The 23,779-nt window shown below is 39.1% G+C and overlaps 2 protein-coding genes and 1 pseudogene across 10 annotated transcripts in view; all 3 read right to left on the bottom strand.

Annotated features, from left to right (window-relative positions):
* Positions 1-836: 836 nt before the first annotated feature.
* EPS15 (epidermal growth factor receptor pathway substrate 15) overlaps positions 837-23,779 on the bottom strand; it is a 136,258-nt gene continuing 113,315 nt past the window's right edge. For 5 of the 9 annotated variants that reach the window (XR_014808272.1, XM_013999405.3, XM_013999406.3 and 2 more), the window contains 6 exons: positions 22,578-22,711; positions 17,892-17,961; positions 8,571-8,647; positions 7,100-7,262; positions 3,958-4,148; positions 837-1,646 (listed from right to left, as the gene is read on the bottom strand). Coding sequence is in view for 8 of the 9 variants with exons in the window: in XM_013999405.3 (XP_013854859.1) it covers positions 1,500-1,646; positions 3,958-4,148; positions 7,100-7,262; positions 8,571-8,647; positions 17,892-17,961; positions 22,578-22,711 (782 nt within the window). In the remaining variant the exon portion in view is untranslated. The remainder of the gene's footprint in view (positions 1,647-3,957; positions 4,149-7,099; positions 7,263-8,570; positions 8,648-17,891; positions 17,962-22,577; positions 22,712-23,779) is intronic. The other 4 variants (XM_013999407.3, XM_021096669.2, XM_021096668.2 and 1 more) reach the window with 1 other exon arrangement.
* The window catches only part of RAB3B (RAB3B, member RAS oncogene family), a 580,278-nt gene continuing 571,174 nt past the window's right edge, over positions 14,676-23,779 (bottom strand). The window contains exon 4 of the transcript XR_014808317.1: positions 14,676-14,885. The gene's annotated coding sequence lies outside the window, so the exon portion shown is untranslated. The remainder of the gene's footprint in view (positions 14,886-23,779) is intronic.
* LOC146402966 (U2 spliceosomal RNA) lies at positions 16,682-16,811 on the bottom strand (annotated as a pseudogene).

Genomic DNA, 23,779 nt, shown 5'->3' with positions numbered 1-23,779 from the left:
TTGAAATGCAGCAGTCCAATTGTGTGGAGAGAAAAAAAGCACCATTTCAAGATGAAATGAACTGGATATTTGGGGATTTATTCATAGGCTAGACAATCAGCCACCCTGATTAACACAGATCAATAATACCACCTTTACTTGGTGACCACAGGGACATTTAATTAGTTTTTAGGTGCATTTTCCTTTATCTTCGTTTTCAATACATTATTTTAGTAACTGATGTTAAAAAAATTAAGATTACTTTATAATTTACAGCCTACTTCAGAGTCCCTTTTAAATTCAGCTTGTCTGCTAGGTCAGTTTTACAGGAGACAACTTCTAAGACATAAAGAACTTTGATAATCTGTCAGGTCTCTTCTCTCCCAATTAAAAAAAAAACATATTTTTTGCTAGCCTGCCAATTTTATAGGTGAAAAACATGAAGATAATAAACTATTCTAATCCACAAAGATGGGAAAAAAATAATATGATTTAATAATGTCACTTTTTTCATTTGTATTCAGTGAATGTTTTTACATTTCAAGTAACTGCGTCTTCATTAAAGAAAACAAAATATATATATATATACAAAAAGTTAAAGTACCTTCCAGTTCTAGCCTGCTAAGGTTTCTTCTTCAAAAGTATAAAAATAAACCTACCATGAACTAAAGAGGACAGTGCCATAGGAATGGCAGAATGGCTGCCATAAGATTTTTGCTTACCTTGTATTATATTGATGGGTATAATTTAGGTGATAATTTTTCTCCACTCTCTAGCACTTAAAATTATGAAGAGGTATCTGTTTATCTAAAATTCTTTAAATTCAGAGAAAAAATTTTTTAAATATATTTCACACATGAGGCTTTAACATTTTTTATTTAGGAAAAGATGGAGTCTGAAGCTATAATGGGTCAATCTAAAGCATCCCTTTTTCAATAGGGGAGTCAATTTATGCAAAATATTTTTTCTTGTCTATAAAAACCAAACTGAACAGTACTCTGATTATAAGGAAATACAAATATGTACTTTTAAACTACCCAATTTGTTTTACTGTAAAAGAAACAGGATGTTCTTTCCCTTCCCCTCTCTCAACTATTTAAATCCAGGGAGAATACTGCCAACTTTAAGAACCCCACTAGCTATCATTAGAGTAACTACAGAACAAGGGTAGCACAGGGGTGAAACTACTTCTCTATATTCCAGAAGGCAGAAGCTTGGGTGCTCTAGCTTTACAAGTAAAAGGAGCACAGGCAGGCAAAAGCTCACACTAAATGCACACCAGAACAGGGGCCTAGGTGAAGTTGTCTGAGTTACTGCTTTTACGGGGGTCGGGGTAGGGCGCGGGGGGAGACAAATCTGAAATGGAGTTAAAAAACAAAACAAAACTTTTTGTCACATTTACAGGAATCTCAAACCTTTTGTTTTCCCATGCTTGTAGGGAGTTTTGGTACACACTGTAAATAGCTTCAGTATTCGGGAGGGAGGGTACTGTGTGGCTGACCAAAGGACAGGAGAATTCTTCATGCTTCTGAGATCTCAGATTTGCTGAGTGCAATAGCCAGTTCCAAGTCTTCCTGCTCTTGCTGATTAAGTCGGGCAAGCCTCTGCTCTTCCTCTCTCTCGCTTTCTCTCTTGGCCCATTCAATCATATCTTCTTCAGAGGGGTACTGCCATTTAAGTCAAATGAACAAACAAATGAACAGCTTCATGAGTGGTACAAATACAAAGAAAAGAAGGAAAAAGAGGCTTCACAAAAGGACACTTAACTCCTTGTTTCACCTAAAGGACTCTGGAAATAGTCTTGCTACTTGCTAATTTTTTTTTTCTGGAAACATGTTTAATTAGTTACTAAAATATGATTTAATTTTAAAAATTAATGCAGTCTACAGACAGTGAGTCTATAAAACTAAATATTAAAACATCATTTTAAAACATAGACGTTCTTAAGGTGGATTAGGAGATTTAAAAAGAGGAGAGGGCTGCCATTTTAATCTGACATAAAATAGTTACTATTTCCACTTCGGCGAGCATCTTCACATGATAAATCATCTTCAACTTAATCCCACTGGTGATTTCCTACCTCACCCCAGCCCTTCAGGTACAAAAAACTATGAAGCAAAGAATATGCTATACATAAATTTTGCTATATGCAAAATAAGAGGACTACGTATACTAAACAAGATGTGGATCTAATCATCTTAAAAAATGTATTATAAAGATTTTGGCTGGCTATTGAAAACTCTTTGACCCCGTCTAAATAAAATCATAATGCTGATAATTATTAGGTCAAGGAAATATTTTTATTCATCCAAAACAGCAATCATGGCAGATTCTAACTTAAATGCTACTTGGTTTCAAGTCCTCTCAGATAAAAGAAAACTGTAATAGCATTAGTACTATAAAATGAAATGAAAGAAACTGTCAGGCTTTTTGAAAATGGTAGCTTTTTCCCTAGTTACCATTCCCTAATTCTAGGGCATTAGATGGCCTATGAAACTTATAACACTTAACAAATCTTTCATAATGAAAAAATGAAGATACTTTATTATGAGCTGCTTAATGCTATACTACATTGAGATTCTGGAGTATGAAATAAGCAAAATGCCTTAGCTATTATTCAAGACTCATTCCAACCATATTTAATAGTTAAGATATTAATATCACACAAATACCAGAAGGTTTTTTTTTTTTTTTTAAGAGGATTATACTAAGAGTAGCAATTCTGGATACTCTGCTTATAACAATTTAAATTCCATCTAACAAATGTTAAATCATTATAATTCCAACACTTCATTTTCCAATAGTCAAAATACTGATTCCTAGCCTGTTCCTTCATGTTCAAAAGAAGCCACTGAAACTTAAGAGTTCAGATTCAAAAGCTGGATAGTCCAGCCTAGTTCTGTCTGCCTTAGCTGCATGCAGATTCCTGCCTACCTCCTTTCTAACTAGAAATGGTTGCAGGTTGGGTGACCCAATGCTGCGAAGGGGGAGGCATTAGGCAGACTGTGGTCAAGAGTCACCTGGCCTTGAGATCTCTTATTTCCAAAATCATCTCAAGGGCTTAAGGTGTTAAGCAGAGGAAAATGGCTTTGTTATAGAGAGTGATAATGAAGGTTATTTTCCCTGAAAAACATCTGGGAAAGTGAAAGTTACTCTAAGAATAGTATTAAAAAGAAAAAATTTTGTTTTTTAATCTAAACAGTGATGGAATACAGGTCATTGCTTAATACGGACTGACACCACAGTTGGTTCCCCCATTTCTGTGATCTTAGAGGCCTATGCCCTTATCAGAGCATCCTTTCATTATTTTTACTGGTCTGCCTATTTTAGTCAGCTCTGGGAGGATGAAGAATAAATACGGAAGGCTAGTAAGTAAGTGCCCTTCAAATAAAAGACTGTTTAGACCTTGACTATCATATTTATTTAAATAAAACCAACATTTACTTTTTAAAAACACTATTACATGAAACCAGAATTTTACTTTCTGTTCAAAGTATTCCTGGTCCTATCTCCTCATATAATAAAAGCTGCTGACTGGTTTCCACAAATCATCAAGGCTTCACACATAAACACACATACATGGTTACAAATACACAAACTCATTATTGCTATTATGCATCCAGAGGGCATACAGCAAATGACTCTTTAATGGTTCATTATCCATAATAATTTGCTAAATGGTAATTGTCAGAATTTTATTTATATTGTTTACCAAGACTAAGAGAAGGGTTTTATAAAATAACTGGAATATATTCCAGGAATTAAGACTATTAAAATCATTTGTGCAGAGAAGTATTTTTAGAATAATCAAACAGGTTTTTTTTTTTTTGATTGGGGGAAGAATACAGATTATTTTTAATATGCTGGTAAATTTAGCTGAAATAATGCAAATTTGGTAGATTCCAGAATAATCTCTGAAAACTCTTCGAACTGAAAATGGAAAGATTTTTCCCCAATCAGCCCATTTGCAGTACTTACAGCACTGAAGTTAGCAAAATTGCTTGGGTCAGCCTCTTTATTGGTAGTGCCAGTAGTAGGAGAAGCAGTGAATGGATCGCAAAACATATCAGGATCTTTTTCTTTGGGGCTATCATTGCCTGGGAAAGGCTGAAATGGATCATTCAGTTTAAAGGAATCAGAAGAATCCAATTTGTTGATGGGTCTTTTCCCTGGATCAAAATCATTACAATTAACTCAACCGGAAAATACGGCAAACACAAACACACAAGAACATGAACACAGGGAGCATTAAAGAACTAGGGGTGGGGAATGGAATCAGTACCTAATAACTAAAAAACTTTTTTTTTTTTTTTTTGGCTGCACCTGTGGCATGTAGACGTTCTGGAGCCAGGGACTGAACCCAAGCCACGGCAGTGACAATGCCAAGTCCTTAATCACTAGGCTACCAGGGAACTCCCTGAAACATATTCTTAATATGGTCTTAAATGGCCACAACCAAGAGTCTGTCCTCAAAATTGTCACAGACAACCTGGTACATTCTTTCCAGCTCATGTAGCTAAATGGAAAAAATAGTAAAGGGGGAGGCAATGGGCCAGTAATCTTACTTGCCCAGAGAGTTATCCTTCTCGTTCACAAAGTAGCATGTTCCCAAGGAGAGTGAGAGGAGAGGATAAAACAAGAGGAAAATGACAGAGAATAATGACAGAAATGGCCTCTGCCATTACAACCTTTGCCTGACACAGGTATCCTTTAGTGGTACTAAGGCCAAATGATCTTTTTAAAAAATGCCACTATTCTTCTGATTTTTCTCTGGATCTATATGCAACACTTGGGAGCATGATATTAAAAACCACCCTGGCAAAATACACCTACTTCTTGCTATCTAGAATATTTCAAACTGAAGAATACACTTGATCTTAGCCAAAAGGCTGAGAAGCAATCATACTGAAGAATAAAGAGAATGTTTGGAAGCCCAGGGCCTAAATCTTGGTAGTTGTCGATAAACTAATCTTTGACCAAACAACAACATACTGTTGCTCATGAATTCATCACCATTTTCAAACAACGTTTCTAATTTTAAAGACTTAAACTTAGTACTTCTGAAGAAAGGATAGTAAGAAAAGGTGTTAAGATATACTCAAATCTTTTTTTTTTCCCTTCTTTTTTTCTCTTTGCCTTTTCTAGGGCCACTTCCCGTGGCACATGGAGGTTCCCAGGCTAGGAGTCTAATCGGATCTGTAGCCGCTGGCCTACGCCAGAGGCGCAGCGATGCCAGATCTGAGCTGCTGTCTGCAACCTACACCACAGTTCACGGCAATGGTGGATCCTTAACCCACTGAGCAAGGCCAGAGATCGAACCCGCAACCTATGGTTCCTAGTCAGAGTTGTTAACCACTGCGCCATGATGGGAACTCCAAGACATACTCAAACCTGATGTTCTAAGCTGGTAACAGCAATGATAAAAGATGTTCATATCTCGTTCATCTCCATGGATCTGACCAACAATCATGCGACGACAGGCAACATCGCAGTCACTGCCACCGTCTAACAGCTCAGGTAGCGGAGGCTCAGACATATGTGAAGTTACACACTCAAGATCAGAGAGCTACTCAGAGGATATCCAGAATTAGAACTATCCTTCTCTCCCGGATTTTTCTACAAGTGACACATATTCCCTTTGCTGAAGTCTTAGATGTAGTTACAGCACTGGTGTATTAGTTTACTCAGGATTTGAAATACCTTCACCGTTTGGCATCCTACAGGTGTTAAACTTAAATGAGCAAATCGACTCTCATACTTCTTTCTTCTTTTTGTGGTCGTACCCGTGGCATATGGAAGTTCCCAAGCCAGGGGTCCAATTGGAGCTGCAGCTGGGGCTTATGCCACATCTGCGACCTATGCTACAGATTACAGCAATGCCAGATCCTCAACCCACTGAGCAAGGCCAGGGACTGAACCCACATCCTCGCAAGTCTGCCTAATACCATTAAGAGGTTATTATGAAAAGACAATAAAAATCTCCAACTACTGTGGCTGAAAATTTACCAAGGAATGACAGATGATTAAGATGTGTCTTCTCACATAACAACCTGGCAGCACTATGACTCCTCAGGGGATTGCCTTCTTACCAATTCTCATGAACTTTATTATCTTCATTAAAAACAAACAAAACCTGGAGTTCCCGTCATGGCTCAGTGGTTAATGAATCCGACTAGGAACCATGGGGTTGCGGGGTCAATTCCTAGCCTTGCTCAGTGGGTTAAGGATCCAGCATTGCCATGAGCTGTGGTGTAGGTTGCAGATGTGGCTCAGATATCTGGCACTGCTGTGGCTGTGGCGTAGGCCGGCGGCTACAGCTCCGATTGGACTTCTAGCCCGGGAACCTCCATATGCCGAGGGAGCAGCCCTAGAAAAGGAAAAAAAACAAAACACCTTTCTTTTGTACAGTGCAAAACAAAACAAAAAACAACAAAAAAGTAGTAAGAATTTGTTTCTGGACCAAAAACATCACTTTTATAAAATAAAGGAGTCTCTTATTAAGTGAGGTAAAATATTTTAAGAAAAACAGTATTTTCTTTTAAAACTGCTGACATCTGGGAGTTCCTGTTGTAGCTCAGCAAGTTAAGAATCCGACACGTCTCTGTGAAGATGCAGACTGGATCCCTGGCCTCATTCAGTAGGTTAAGAATCTGGCATTGCCACGAGCAATTGCCATTGCATAGGTCGCAGATGCAGCTCAGATTTGGTGTTGCCATTGCTGTGATGTAGGCCCAGGGAACTTCCAAATGCCACAGGTGTGGCCGTAAAAAAAAAAAAAAAACCAAAACCAAAGTGCAGGAAACTGCTATTCAGATGGTAATCAATGAGCTTCCAAAAAGGAAGCGATTTCACTGATTCTTTCCTTTTTTCATTTACTGCCTCTCTAGAAAGAAATGACTAATAAAGGTAGTTCATGACAGTTACACAGGCTGGACTCTTAGGGACATGTCTGTAATTCTGCATTGAGGTCGGGACAGAACATAGCAGTAGTAGGCTTTGGCCGTCTTTTTTCAAACTTGTTTTAAGACCCTTTACATAAAGTCTACAAATAAGGCCCACACAATACTTTTCATAAGGAAAAGGAATGCAGTTGATTTAGGAAAGGTACCAACTCTCGTACCAGGTGGTGGTGGGCAGGGTCTGGTTGGAGTTCCGATCTTTGGTGGCAGTGCTGGGGGTACATCTTCACTTTTGACAGATGCTTCCTCAAGTACATTTTTTGTAAGGACCACAGTGCCGACAGAGCTTGATGTGGCTGAACTAAAAGGATCTTCATTGTTGACCTTGGTATGAAAAGAAATATTATACACAGTTATATATATTATACCAACTAAACTCTATACGGTTATGCAGCATTTGGAAGAATGATCTTCAGTATTATACGACTTTCAACTCTAGTTTTTAACCGTTGCATTCAGGACCAAAACAGGAAAAGAAAAAAAAAAAAAAAGCTTTACTTGTTCTATATAAGCAGTGATTATAACATACTACTTATTAAGAGTGACAGATCAGACCAAAACAAGCCAATTCTGAATTAAAGGTTTGTCAAGCCTCTGGTGAAACAAAACCACCGAGGTTCATTTTAAAGTAACTAACATACATCTTTATTCCAGTAAATATCTTATCCAAATGATAAAGAAAAAAAAATACTGCTGCCACGATTCCTGGTGCACTTAAATAAAGACTCAGTACTAATGCCAAAGAAAAAGGTATCGTGAAAAACATTAAAGACAACTTGAAAGTTCATTTTTTAAAGCTAACTGATCCCACAGAATGACAAGTCTCACTGTGGTTCTAAAGTCCTGGCCTTTCTAATGCATGGAGTAATGCAGGATTCCCTTTCCTCTAATGACGCGGACGTCACGTTTTAGGCCAGTATTTAAAGCAGCATGACCGACATTTTGGGCTGGACATAATTTCCACTGTGGGGGCCGGACAGTGCACTGCAGGATGTTTCACAGCAGCCCTGGTCTCTGTCCACTAGATATGAATAGCCTTCTTCCTTGGCTGTCACAACCCCAAATGTCTCTAGACATTGCTAAATGTCCTGGAGATGGGAGTAGGGGGGTAACCCCCAGGTGGGCACCAGTGATAGAGACCATTTGACATACACTCGGCTTTTACTCTTTCGGCCTGAATCAATCCTAGGGCTATGCTGGGAAACAGGCAGTGGACACATAGCACTGGGCTATCTAGTTATCTCAATGCTAACCCTAATAGCCTTAGAACATGAATTCAAGTAACCAGTGCAGATAAGATGGTAAAATTCATCCTGAGAATGCTCAGGTTTTACAGCTATTGACCCAGAGAGCGAACAGGCAGGAAATGCAGTTCAACTGCAAGAAACATGTTTAAAAAGACAGGAAAGTCTGAAAGTTGTTGAGCAAATTATAATTATCTGTACCATCATCACTGTCTTTGTGTACAGAAATGTCTACTGTGTTCATTTCTGTCTGAAATCAACATTTGCTGTGACTTAGACTGAAATCAAGTTGCAATGCCTATAAGAGGGTTGTAAAATCGAAAGGAAGGATTGCCCCTTTGGCAGAAACACCGTATATTTTACTTTCTCACTAATTACTGTAAATTACCTTTGACAATGTGCTGAAGTCGGCAAATCCACCTTCAAATGACTCACTTCCGAAAACAGAAGCAAAGGGGTCTGTGGCTAAAATGAAAAAAGAAAATCAATAAAATAGAACAGAGAGATCCTATTTCGTGTCTTCTTTTGATTGGTAACTTCAGACAAATAAAAACATCTAGTCCCAAATATCAGTCTTGAATTTATTTTTGTTTGTTTGTTTTGCTTTTTAGGGCTGCACCCAGGGCATATGGAGGTTCCCGGGCTAGGGGTCGAATCGGAGCTACTGCCGCCAGCCTAGGCCACAGCCACAGCAACACAGGATCCTTAACCCACTGAGCGAGGCTGGGGATTGAACTGGCAACCTCATGCATCAAACCTGCATCTCCTCAATGACCTGAGCTGTTGCAACTGGATTCTTAACCTATCTCATCACAATGGCAACTCTGAATAAAGCAATCTTAGGAACTCCCACTGTGTCACAATGGGATCAGGGGCATCTCTGGTACACCGGGGCTCAGGTTTAATCCCCAGCTTGGCACGGTAGGTTAAGAATCTGGTGTTGCTGCAGCTGAGGTGTAGGTTTAAACTGCGGCTTGGATCCAATCCCCAGCTCAGGAACTCCATAAGCCTCGGGGTAGCCAAGAAGAAAAAGAAAAATCAGGAGTTCCTGTGGTGGTTTAGAGGAAATGTATCTGACTAGCATCCATGAAGACAAAGGTTCGATCCTTGGCCTCACTCAGTGGGTTAAGGATCTGGTGTTGCTGTGAGCTGTGGTGTAGGTCGCAGATGCAGCACAGGTTTGACGTCACTGTGGCTATGGCTGTGGCTGGCAGCTGTAGCTCCGATTCGACCCCTAGCCTGGGAACCTCCATATACCTCAGGGGCAGCCCTAAAAAAAAAAGAGAGAAAAAAGAAAAAATCATCATCAACAAAACCAATCTTCAATGAACTATGAGAGAGGTATGAAACCCCTGTAGCAGAAGTCACTAATTGTCTAGGAGAATTGGGAAAAACATCAAAGGACCTATTACATTTGAGCTAGGTCTTTTAAATAAAGGATAGAGTTTGCTAAATAGATGGAGTGGGGGAGAGAAAACTATTCCAGACAGAAGGAACAGTTACTGCAAAAGCAGTATTTAATCACTGCTCCACAGACATGAGAAGTTATCTGCTTCATCACAGTACGCTTACCAAATGGACTAACATTACCAGCTGGAATAAAATGATTTACTTTAAGATAGGCCTTGCCTGTTCAGACATAAGAGCTACCAATAAAGTCAAAGAATATTTATGGGAATTGCTGCTTGACATAGGGAAGGAGAAACAAAGGAAGAAAAGGAAAGAGAGCATCAAAGGAGGGTGAGACAGAGCAAAGAGGCACAGAAAATACTCCTTGTTCTTCCTCAACTCTTCATCTTTAACTCAAATCAGTTTTAGAACGAAAGTGTGCTCCCCAACCCATTTACATCTGTAAAGTGTGCCTTTGCCTCTAACAAGGCGTATGCCACGGACATACACAGAAGAGGGGCAGGGAATATATATTATTTTTGTTTGGCTTGTAAGCAAGACTGTCGTGGGGTGGGTAGAAGCACAGAGAAAAATCAGTCTCTTAGGGATATACTAACAACTCTAAACCTGAAGAGGATGTTGAAAGTCCAGAGTTACAGGAAATCCCACAGGTTTAGCCATAAAAATGCCTTTGTATTACTACATATCTGCTGAGTCCCACAGCCTGAGGCCCAGCCTCGTCGTGGGTGCTGTTTCAGGCTTTCCCTTCTTTTTCCTCCTCTTCCTATAACTCCTGATGCAGTGGCAGCTGGGGTACAGCCCGAGCACTATGCAGACACTCTCCTGATTGGCAGAAGGGTGATGATGGAAAAGGAGTTGGGCTCATTTCATTGGAGGAATCAAAAGCTCTGCTTCATCCTCTGCTCTGCCACTGTCCCACAGCTCGGACAAGCAGTCATAATGTACGTCGCAACAGTACTGAGTCAGGTCAGGTTTGACTAAAATATTATGAGGTGTACACTGTGAAAGACATTAATAAAAAACACGACATTTGTGTATGACGAATATGCTATACATTTACTAGAGTTTTTCTACACTTTCTTCATCAGAATAAGTGATCAATTCAGCATTGCTCCAAACACTGGGGAATGTATCCCAGATGAATGACAAAGCACTTTTGCCCAAATCAGGAAAATAAGAATTTGGAAAGAACTTAGATACTGATCACGGGTGATATGAAGCAGAGGCCTGTCCAGAAACTGGAAGGACTCACTGAGTGTGCACCTGTTCAGATTGTTTGTGAGACTCTGGTCAGGAGTCCCAGAAATACTGACAGCGAAGCTCAGCTGGCGGCTTTCTTCCGCTGGACGCACCCAGAAGCTCTGTGTCAGCAGAATCAGGCTTTGAATGTGAACCTGATCTCATTAGCACCCTCTCCTCCCCAAGAATAAAGGTTATGATCACTTTGGAAAAACACACTGAAGCACAATTTAAAAAATCATCTATAATCTCATTGGCAGAAATAATCCTGAGCAGAGGGGTTGAGGAACGGGCACCATGGGTGAAGGAGATCCATAACCTTGTATGGCAACAGATGAAAAACAGACTTATTGGGGTGATCATTTTGCAGTGCATTTAAATGTTGAATTATTTTGCTGTACACTTGAATCTAACATAATGTTGTGTATCAATGGAAGTAGTTCCATTTTAAAGGAAAGAAGCCTTACCAATATTTTAGCATACTGCTTTAACAGCTTTTCTTCTTAGTATTTTTTCTATTATATATTTGAGATCATACAATGCTGACATACTTTTCTTTGTGAGGTGCGAATGATAAAGCTACATTTTAGGGGTATCACTTTTTAGCCCCCTTACCCTGATTTAATTCGTAGCATTCAACAGTATCTGACATATGACATACTTGTTTACATAAGCTCTGCACGGAAGGAACTTTGTTTTGTTCACTACTGTATCCTCAAGGCCTAGCACTAGGTCGGGCAGATAGGAGACACTCATATTTACTGAAAATATTGAGAGAAAAAAATGACAAAAACCATCTATTTACTATGGATCTTCTAGACAAATACCATAACATTTCTTAGCACAACCAGCTGACTAACAAAGAATTAAGGGAGGCTCACAAATAATCCCCAGGGAACAGCTGTCAACCAGAGAATCCTGGGAGGAGGAAGAAACCCCTTTCCCCGGTGACCCGTTCAAAACTGCTAAGACAATGAAACTCATGCTCACAGAAAACTTTTAAGAGACACTCATGGGGAGTTTCCATTGTGGCTCAGCAGGTTAAGAGCCCGACTAGTATCCATGAGGATGCGGGTTTGACCTCTGGCCTCCCTTAGTGGGTTAAGGATCCGGGGTTGCCATGAGCTGTGGATCACAGACTCGAGTCACAGACTTGGCTTGGATCCTGCGTTGCTGTGGCTATAGGGTAGAACGGCAGCTGCAGCTCCAATTCAGTCCCTAGCCTGGGAACTTCCAAATGCCACAGGTGGGGCCCTAAGTTAAAAAAAAAAAAAAAAAAAAAAAAAGATATTCATGAAGAATCTGAGTCGTAGATGTTCGTCATTCATAAAGGGTCTACGTTCTCCAGTTTCCAGTTAGTTCACTCACTCACTGACCCACTAACCCACTTACATTTACTGAGCCTCTACTATGCTCAAGCCTAGGTACTAAGGGAAATAAGATACAACATCTACCTTCGAGGAACTCATGATTTAAGCAAGGAGATACAGGCACATAACTGGTACACAGTAGGTGTTAGAGTTCAAAGAAAGTAAAGCAGAAGTAACACCTAGGTTTCAGTGGAAGGGGCAAAAAAGTTTTACAAAAACAAACAAACAAACAAAGAAACACCTTTTATTTTCTTTTACTTGTGGATGAATAGAAGTGGGAGAAGAGAGAGCTATACACTTGTTATACACCTGCTCATGCACACACATTTTTCCACTCAAAAGTCAAGTGGGGGAGTTCCTGTCGTGGCGCAGTGGTTAACGAATCCGACTAGGAACCATGAGGTTGCGGGTTCAATCCCTGCCCTTGCTCAGTGGGTTAACGATCCGGCGTTGCCGTGAGCTGTGGTGTAGGTCGCAGACACGGCTCGGATCCCATATCACTGTTGCTGTGGCTCTGGCCTAGGCCAGCAGCTGCAGCTCTGATTTGACCCCTAGCCTGGGAACCTCCATACGACGCGGGAGCGGCCCAAGAAATGGCAAAAAGACAAAAAACAAACAAACAAACAAACAAAATAAATAAATAAATAAATAAATTTACTGGATCTTAAGTGAGAACCAAAGCTGCAAAAAAAAAAAAAAGTCAAGTGGCCTTGAAGACACAGTCATGGCCTGTGGTTTGTGGAAATGGAGGAAATTAGAGAAGAAACGGGAAAGAAAGCAGAGGCTAAGAATTATAAAATACAGGATCACCTGCATGCTTAGCCTGAGACGTTGCCTGTAAAAACGAAGTCCTACTTGGCATTTTACGGATGCTGACGTCCAAGATGCTCTGGAGACGCCCTGTGCTCTCTTATATAGCCTCAGAATGTTATAAAACTTAAGAACTGGAAAGGTTCTACGTTTTCTTAGTCAGGAGTTACTAAAATATTCCATGCAAAAATTTTTCTGGCACCAGAACTAATCTCATTTATAATGAAGTGTAAAAAGAACATTTACAAGTCAAAATAAAGTATATGTAGGAACTGAGTAGTCTAAATTTGCTTTTTCTCTAAGTTTTCTTTCTTTGTCTACAGTTGGAAGTTGGACTCAAGCATCCATGTCCTACTGATGATAATCCCTCTCTAGACTGTTTGTACTTCCATTCAATTCAAAATCTTATGACAGTTTAGCAGATTTAAGACAAATCATTTACTCATTTTTTTCGGCAGTCAATTGGCAAGGCTTTGCTATGCCCCGGAAGCTCTGGGGTGAGAGAGTATGGATGCAACTAGGATGACTCGCAGACAGTGATGCTAGCTGGGATAGCATGGTCATGCCAGATGGGACAGATGGGAAGGCTGATGGGACAGCAGAGATGGGATATTCAGAGGTTGCTCAGTACTGTTTTACATTTCTTAGAGTGGACAACTTTACCTTCAGACATAGATCTGCACCACATTACAGACAACATATTAAAGAATACAGAATATATAAATGTTTATAACAATATAAAATCTACAAATATAAATAATAATAAAATCATATATACACACAGATATGGAGCACAGGACTACTGACTTGGATTTGTTAGTAATATGATCAAATGTTAACAAAGGTAATTCCAGCAGTCATGCAGGTGACAGATCATCAGGTAAAGAGCCTGGAGGCAGTTTAATATCATAACCCAGGTAACACACGATGAGGGCCCAAACAAAGCTGCGTATAAGGAAGAAAAGGCAATCAGGGTCCACTCGGGGGTAAAACAGTAAGACTCGACTATTCACTGGAGGTGAGGAATGACAGAGAAGATGTCTAGGATGACTGGCTGAGGGCCAATAATAGAGTCATTAGTATAGCAAGCGGAATACGAAGGCAGAATGTAAAAACTTCTGCTTTTTGTAGAATGAAGAATGTAGAAAGTAGAATATAAAAACCTTTGCTTTTTGTTATTGTTTGTACTATACTTTGCAGGAGAGGCTAATTGAAAAAGACGACTGCCAGTTTTAAGCATTGCTGAGCTTGACATATACGGAGAAACATCCAGCAGGTAACCTGAAGGTACTGGAGGCTCAGGAGAGAGTTCGGGGATGGGGGACTAAATACCTAGGTGTCATCAGGAAGCAGGCTGTAGTTGAAGACACAGAGGTGAACACCACCACCACAGGAAGTGTGTACTGAGAGAAGAGCAGAAGCACCAGGCTAAATATGGAACTAAAAAGACAGCCTCTACTCTTTAGCTCTTTCTCCAGAACACTGAGATTATTCTCCTGTTCTTGTTCTGAATAAAAGGAGACACCTGTCCCAGATACCTCCTGGGAGCAAACTTGCCTGAAGGAACAGAGAAGAGCACAATATAGGGCAACAGAATTTTGTGTGTGTGTGCCGTATCTGAGGCCTGCAGAAGCTGCCGGGCCAGAGACTGAACCCCAGCCACAGCAGTGACAATGCTGAATCCTTCACTTCTAGGCCACCAGAGAACTCCAGGAAAACTTTTTAGAACATACTGGATCAGTAGTTTTGGCAAAGTATGATTCACAAACCCCAGAAGACCAAGACCCATTAGGGAGGTCTGAAAGGTCAAACTATCTTCAGCCATGAAAACATACAAAAAGCAAACAATTGTCCTTAAAAAATGGGCAAAGTACCTGACTAGATATTTCTTCAAAGATGTACAAATAGCCAAGACGCATGTGAAAAGATGCTCAACATCACTAGTCATTACAGAAATGCAAATCAAATCAATAAGCTGCCACTTCACATCCATTAAGATGGCTATTATAAAAAACAAACAAACAAATAGAAAGTCGTAAATGTTGACATGGATGTAGAGAAACTCCAAGCCTGTAACGTACCCAGGTATGGTTTAAGTGAGTAAAAAGATCTAAGTTCCTGTGCAGTTCAAAATCTAGTGGGAGGAAGAAGAGACAGATAAAAGAAAAAGAATTTATACAGTACACTGGAAAGTACTAAGTCAAAATAAAATAAGAAAGAGTAGAGAACAGTATAGTGGGAGTGCTGGGCTAGGTAAGAAGGCCACATTTTGGCAAAAATTTGTTAGAGGTAATGGAGATTATCAAGTGGATAATTATCCAAGGAATAGGGAACAGCTAAGGGACAAAGGGCCTAAGGAACACCAGCCTGATTTTTGAGCAACAGCAAGAACGGCAGTGTGGCTGAAGCAGAAGAGAATAATGATGAGATATTATAAGACAGGTTTAGCCCATTGTATGGCTTTTACTGGCTGTAATTTGAATGCAGAACCAGTAAGATTTCCTGATACATTAGAGATAGAGTATTATAAAAAAAAGAAGAACCAAGGATGATTCTAAGGTTTTAGATCTTAGCAATGCTAAAGATGAAACTGCCAGCAATTAAGACAGGGAAAGATTCAAGAGAGGCAGGTTTGGGGAGGAAGATTAGGTGTCTGGTGGTAGACGTGTTGAGTTAGATATCTATGAGATATCTGAGTGGAGATGCCAATAGGTAGTTGGATATATGAGTCTAGAATTCAGGGGGAAAATGTGGCTAGCTAGAAATCAGCATAGAGAGAGTATAAAAGCATGAGACCAGATGAGATCCCCAAGGAGGACAGAGAGAGAAGAAAAGACGTCTGGAGCCTCAGACCTAGAGCAATACCACATAAAGCAGCTGGGAAAAGAGGACACACCAGCAAAGGAGACAGAGGAGTGACTGAAGGGGTTGGTGGGAAACCCGAGACACCTTCTTTACCCTGTGAAAGGGCTTCATCTCCCATTTCTCCATCTTCCTTGTCTGTACTTTAAACATAATACCAACGATCTCAGGGAGTGGCTGTGAGAATTCACCCAGACCACATGCAGGAAAATGGCTGGCACATGGAGGCTGGAGTCAAGCAAGGACCCAATAAACGGTATCTACTACGGTGATGACACACGACAACGAATCTTCATCCCCTTTCAGGCTACTGTAGTCACTCCCTCTGCCACTCTATAGGAAAGAGCTAGGAACTGGGACGGAAGAGAAGACCAACGACGGCAACAGACACCTCGAGTGAAAGGGCAATCTACCACGTCAGCCTTAACCTGACTATTCCTCTATCTCGAAATACGCTTTACTAAAATGCCTGTTTTTCTTTGAACATGCCAACTATGTCCCACCTCCATCCCTTGCTCATGTTATCTCTTTGATCTACCACTCTCCAAATCTACTTAGGCAGCCCATTCTTTCAAGGCACACCACAAAAGCCACCTTCTGCTCTGAAATCATTCATGATTTGCCCCAAATGGAGGTGATATCCCGTTCCTTTACACTTCTGCAGCCTTAATGCACTCCTATGGCATTTACCATTCCTTAGGGTGGGCAATCTAGAGTTAATTATAAATATACTAACCTTTCATTTTATTTTTCTACATTATCCTTTCTAATCACACAATAGTCCTTGCAACAATTAATTCATCAGCTCAATGAGTCTAAAAAAACACACATATTTTTAAAAAGATATAATTTAACTGCTAATAGCACAATGAGCCTTTCAGAAATCTTATTTCCCCGTCATTCTACACTTGATCTTAGCCAAAAGGCCGAGAAGCGATTCCCTGTCATTCTAAATTTTGGGTTAAATCAAAACCCGGCACTACATTAAATCTTGTTTTTTACATATCTGCTTTTTACATTTCTTCTTCTTGTTACTCATGTTGAAAGTTAATTTTCAAGCTGAAAACAAATAATGCACACTGTTAAATCTCATCTTGCTACAATTTGTACCAAAAATCCAAATCATAAATGCATTTCTACTACTCTTTCTCTACTCACAATCCTCAATTTATAGTAGTCAGCAAATTTCTGTGCTGAAGAACTCACTCTACTTTTACTTGGAAAAATAAAGCATCTTATTTTCAGGATGATATTGAAGTTATTCACATGTTTGAGTCTATTTCTCTCCAATTCCCCACTCTTCTACACAAGAGCTGGTCTGTTTTATTTTTAAATGTATAGTGAGAAAGAAGTAACTAAGTAACTCTACTTAGTTGAAAAGGCTTTTAGACTTAGGTTTGAATTTTGGATTCACCTGGTTCAAATCTAGTACACTGTATAACCTTGATCAAGTTATTTAATGTTCTGGTCCTCAGTTTCCTGATCTTTCCTGATCTTTAAAATGGGAATATTACTCAAAAGGTTATTAGAAGAATAAATGAAAAATTAGATCCATAAATAAAAGCATAAAGATTGAATGCTAGAATGACTTTTAGCTCTTCTCTGTATTATTAACAGACTCCATGTACCATTTGTAAAGCCATGATCATCACCGATGGGAAGCCACTAATTTTTAAATTTAAGTCAAGACCATAGTCGCCAATGCTGATTTTGAAACTGCCAAGCAACACTACCTTTTATAGAACAGAAACAACTTTTATTGATTTTACCGACATTGGGTAGCGTACATATTAAGACCCTTAGCATGAACAATAAAGGAGATAATGAATGAAATGTAGAAAGTGACACACAAATACTCATCATCATTATTATTGGTAGAATGCAATTAGATATAACTATGCAATAATTTTAAAGCCATCAGTAAGTAAATAGGACAAATATATTTGAAGACCAAAAAAAGAAGCTTAAAGAAAGGGTAATGTTTACTGTTCAAAGAAACTGATAAATTATTTCCTTACCTGAATCGCTTGCTGCAACAACAACTGTTCCACCAGGAGCAAAAGGATCATTGTGCTTTAATGTTTCTACCTAAACAAATTACACAAAATCATGACTGAAAGAGGCAGCATTTCATAGCTAATACCTCACTGCCACACCAAAGAAAATATTCTTTATAAACTCTAAATTAATTAAGGAATGCAAGGCATTAGGAACAAATGCTTCCCCCTACTGATCTGCAATCTTATTAAATTAAAACATATCGCCTTCTAATCTTTTCTTTTTTAAATTTTATGGCCGCCACCATGGCATCTGGAAGTTACCGAGCCACAGATTGAATCCAGGCCACAACTGCGACTCATGCTGCAGCTGCAGCAACACCAGATCCTTTAACCCACCACACCAGGGTAGGGTTCAGACCCACACCTCCATGGTGATTTGAGCCACTGCCGTCAGGTTCTTAACCCATTGCACCACAAAGGGAACTCCTCATTTTCTAATCTTTTACTATGAAACATAACATACATTCGGAAAAGTGTATGAAACTCGAATACAGTTTAACAGATAAGTATCAACTGAACACTTATGGAATCACCTCCTGGGACGCTGCCAAGCCCTTAGAAAACTCCATGTGCGCCTCTCCAATCACAGTGCCATCTCCCCCCTCTGCAGAGATAACCATTATCCTGGCATTGGTGGTATCCATTTCTTTCCCTCATGATTTTGCTACTTGTATAGGTGCACACTATTTTAGCTTTCCTTTTGAAATTAGTTTAGATTTCTAGAGCAGATGTAAAGATAGTACAGAGACTCCCCATATGCCCTTCACCCAGCTTCCTCTAATTTTATTGAGTACATGAGAGAGAAAGAGTCTTCTGGTAAAATAATTCAGCCACTTTCAGTAATAAGCCATGTAAAAATTGGGATCAAGGCAAGGGTGAGTGAGGGAGGACTTTACCAGAAGCCAGCGTTTCTGACTATTGAACTGCCTTCCTACTTTACTTTGGTTTTAAATCACAGTCAAATAAATTGCATGTTTAGGAAGAAAACTGCACTTTTTCTTTCTGGCAGCAGGCTCTTTTTAAGAGGCCAGTCAAAAGCCCTGGTTACAATTAGACAAAAGGAGCACAAAAAGAGTTTTGTAATATTTATCTCCTACTCGGACTCACAACCATCCATATTATCTGTATTATAGGCTCTATTTCTAATCATCAGAAAGTTGGATATTACAACTGAATGTCAAAGGGCTGCAGAGCTCAGTAAAACGGGTGTATCTGAAGAGAAAAGCAATGATGCGACTTAGATTCTCTTTTTATAAAAGAGGACCCATTAAAACTACTAGCAGGAAGAAATACTACTAGTGATGTTTTCAGAACTGAAAATGACAGTACTTATTTTAACTGATGCTTTTTTAACTTACATTTTTATAAAATGAACACACTTTATACTTTGATTATCTGCTGAATGAATAAATATCTATCAAGGGGGAAAAAAAATCCAGCTGGTCTGGATAGCAAAGTAACTTTCCGTGGCTCTTAATAGTCAAAATACCAGTGTGAGGAGTTCCCATTTTGGCTCAGCGGGTTAAGAACCTGACTAGTATCCATGAGGATGTGGGTTTAATCCCTGTCCTTGCTCAGTGGCTTAAGGATCCAGTGTTGCTGCAAGCTGCAGCATACGTAGCAGGCACGATTCGGATCTGGCATTGCTGTGACTGTGGTGTAGGCCGGCAGATGCAGCTCTGATTTAACCCCTAGCCTGATTTAACCCCATATGCCACAACTAGAGCAGTAAAAAGAAAAAAACAAAACAACAATAACAACAACAAAAACAGTGTGTGAGACAGTCACTGATATGATAACTTAAGTCATTAAATATTATTGCTCCATTTTGAGGGAAGGAAAAACCAACAGGCCTGGGTTGTTGTTTTTTTTCCTTTTTTCTTTTTAGGGCTACATCCATGGCATATGGAAGTTCCCAGGCTAGGGATGGAATCAGAGCTACAGCTGCCACCTACACCAGAGACACAGCAATGTGTGATCTGAGCCGCATCTGTGACCTGCATGACAGCTCACAGCAATGCCAGATCCCTGACCCAATGAGTGAGGCCAGGGATTAAACCCACATCCTCATGGATACTAGTTGGATTTGTCTCTGCTGCACCACAACAGGAACTCCCACAGGCCTGGTTTTTAACAATAGCTTTCAGGTTTTACTATTACAGACAGAAATAGAACAAGTATGCCTACATGTGTGTTAGGTTTCATTTCTATTCCTTTATCATACACTGTGAAACCACTTTAGAAGGCCATTGGGACAGCAAAGGGAACAGGATGGATTGTGCAGGCCATGTTTATGTTATGTTCAGTTTGATAACATGTTTAGTTTATGTTATGTTCAGTTTGATAACATGTTCAGTTTGATAACATGTTTATGTTATGTTCAGTTTGATAATTAAGCAATTTAGTACATGAAAGTAATTTTCATTACTAAAATTTAGATGGTATGATTTAACACATGAAAAGAGCTTAGCATCATGCCTGGCACATCGAAAAGATCAGATAAATGTAACTGTTATTATATACCAACGTGGTGTTTAGTTCAGTTCCTTTCTTTTGGCCATGCCCAAGGCATGCAGAAGTTCCTGGTCCAGGGATCAAACCCACACCACAGCAGTGACTTGAGCCACCACAGTGACAATGCCAGATCCTTAACCTGCTGAGCCACCACGGAACTCCAAGTTTAGTTTTGTTCTGAATGGAGAAATTAAAAGCTGTCAGCAAGGGCAAGATGGCTTTCAAAAACTGAGGAGAAAAAGGAAAAAGTAAGTAGAAGGAATAGTAGAAAAATTTCACTAGGGAGAGAAACAAAAGAAATTTATTTTTAAATTAGGAAGAGCTGCTTTGGCTTTTTTTACTCTAAACCAATGAGTGGATAATGAGAGGCTAAAATAAGGTGAGAGGAAAAGAATTCAGGTTGCAGCCAATTTGAGAAGAATTTGGCAAATGGGTCTACACTGCAAACTAAGTGTTAGAGGAAAACAGAGTATCCAGTAGCCGGTAGAAACCACAAATATTCAGTTACAGAGGCATTTGCTTACTTTCACATCAGTGGAAAATACCAGGTGTTGGCCAAGTAGCTCTTTGCTGAATACAGTAAGGAGGCAATTCATGAAGACCAAAGTCTATTATTCTTAAAAGAATTAAGTACTCTTTTAAGGAAGTATTCTTAATCTAAGAGTGCTAAAAGACAACATTTCTGCTTCACAGGTCTATCAATCAACTGTTCCTTTCTAGGTCTGGTTTACTTATATACATGAAATAACATGCCTCAAAAAACTGGCCTTCAATAAAAATTAAAAAAACAAAACAAGAAAACATACAAAAAACCTCCTCCAAAACCATCCATAACCACCCATGAAATTGGGTGATAGATACACTAAAGTTAAAATATTTTATTATATTACTCTATTCTGCATGTGTTTAACTATCTATAATATAAAGGTTTTGTTTTTCAAAGCCTCTAGATGATAAAACACTTAGATGTATGAGTGCAGTTAACGTTAATTTTTCTGAGTTCCAGTGTCCTCACTGTCAAATAGGGACACCAACACCTCCTCTGCAAGACTGATGCGAAGATCAGAAACTATGAATGTAAAGCACACAGAAGTACCTGAATCATAGTATACGATTATTAAATAGTGATTGCATGGTGATTGCTACCCAATGTTTACTATCAAGAGAGGTGGCGTTTACTGGGAATCTATACTTCTTTATAAGAATAATATCCCAGATGTGTCTATAACAGTGATTTAAAAAAATCAATACTGTTCCTTTTAAATTGATTTCATTATTTCAATAACACATACCAACCATTTCTAAAAAGCTTTACTAAAGACTGGTTTATGCATTTCTAATCACTTATCTTTAATATCCCCAAACGGGATAATATCTGGTCCTCTGGAGGGTGCACTTGATATCTGGATGACACGAGTTATTCTACTCAATTCCTGTGGGTGCTTGAGGTGTCTGAACTAAAAAGTAGATGGGTTTGATGAGACTGAAATTTTTATGGAGTCCTTCAGACGTCATCTAAAGGAGGATTCTTTCAGCACTGTGCATTTCAAGAAAGTCACTTAACTCATCTATTTGCATATGGAACCCAAAAGATCCACTATATACTTAGTATCTTAAAGACAAAATAAACTAGGCCAATTAATCCTTCACTTGCATCATATATGCCTGATATTTCCATGTGGAAGGAGCAGGACTTACCAGGAAGGTGTATGATTCTCTTTCCTAGGAGTTAGTGGCAGTTTGGTAAATAATTTTCTTGTCTAGAGTACTGAATTATTTATAGCCTTCAGATTTGAAAGATGATTCAAATAGTAATCTACTTCATAGGTAAACTGCTTATCATTTTTTTTCATTGTCTCTTTTCCCTTTTATTTTCTGACCATCAAGCTGAAGTTAACATATATTTATCAACCACCTAATCCTAACCACAGTACAGGCAAGGATATGTGCTAAATGTTTTATAAGACATTGTTTCTACCCTCAAGGAATCTACTATCTAGCAATAATTAATGATTTTGTTATTTCACCAGTTTTCTACTCAATAAACTGCCTGCTTTTACAAATGAAACAAACAAAAACTCACTCAGAACATCTGTTATCCATTTAACAGTTTTTAACCCTCCTACTTACCGATGTGGTACTATTGCTGGCCACACTGAAAGGGTCAGTACTTGAAGTTGCAAAAGGGTCAGTAGAAGATTGTTTGAAGAAACAGTCGGATGCAAATGGATCTGAACCTTTGAAAGGATCACCTCCAAATGGATCTGAGAAAATACAACACAAATATGAGAGACTAAAAAATTATTACGCTAAATTTCCTGTCACCTAAAGGCATGACAACTGCCCTAATTAAAAGACATTTTGAACTGCTGAAGAATCTAAATTAGGTACTTTATGACTATTTGGTCATCAAGAAGTATAGACAGGGAGTTCCCATGGCGGCTCAGCAGAAACAAATCTGACCAGTATCCATGAGGACACAGGTTCAATTCCTGGCCTTGCTCAGTGCGTTAAGGAACCGGCATTGCTGTGAGCTGTGGTGTGGGTTCTAGAAGCGGCTTGGATCCCGCATTGCTGTGGTATAGGCTGGCAGCTACAACTCCGATTCAACCCCTAGGCTGGGAACCTCCATATGCCATGGGTGCAGCCCTAAAAAAGACCAAAAAAAAAAAGTATAGACAGTTGCATTTAGCTGAATAGCTTTAATTAACATTCTTTCCTATGTGTTCATCATTCACTCAAAGCAAATCAATACTTCCAACACTTACTGCACAAATGTTACCTATATGCCAGATTTAAATAATTCCTCTAGCTGGTGACTCTAATTTTGGGGGTAGGGAGATGAATACAGATTCCTCTGTGGTTTTGATAAGAGACAAACAGTCTTTCACCTAATAAACTTACTTTTTAAAATTAGCATATAATTATTTCAAGTGATCCCAATTTAAGACCCTTATTCTATGCTATCATAACTAAAGAAACAACAAAAGCTTCTGAATGTATTTCTCTCTCTGAGCTCGAGGGTAACGGCCAATAGTTTGGAACAGGTTTGGGAAGAATAATAAATGGGGTCCTATTGTACAGCGCAGGGAACTCTGTATGACTGGGTCATTCTGCTGCACAACAGAAACTGAAGAAACAGTGTAAATCCACTATACTTTAATTTTAAAATAATAAATGGTAAACAAGATTGGCTTTATCCTAATGTAAAAACTCCAGAGAAAGATTATCTTAAAAAGCCTGACATTTAGTAATTTTTAAGGTGTTTACTTTTCCCCTATTTATTCAAATAGGCTGTTATTTTAAGAAAATAAAAGTTCTAAACTCTATAG

The sequence above is a fragment of the Sus scrofa genome, chromosome 6, assembly GCF_054392235.1.
Source record: "Sus scrofa isolate SSC_HxYL_T2T_F1_AM1 chromosome 6, Sscrofa_HxYL_maternal_Yorkshire_Landrace_v2.0, whole genome shotgun sequence".
Taxonomy (NCBI): Eukaryota; Metazoa; Chordata; class Mammalia; order Artiodactyla; family Suidae; genus Sus; species Sus scrofa.
This window is presented reverse-complemented; position numbering and strand designations above follow the sequence as displayed.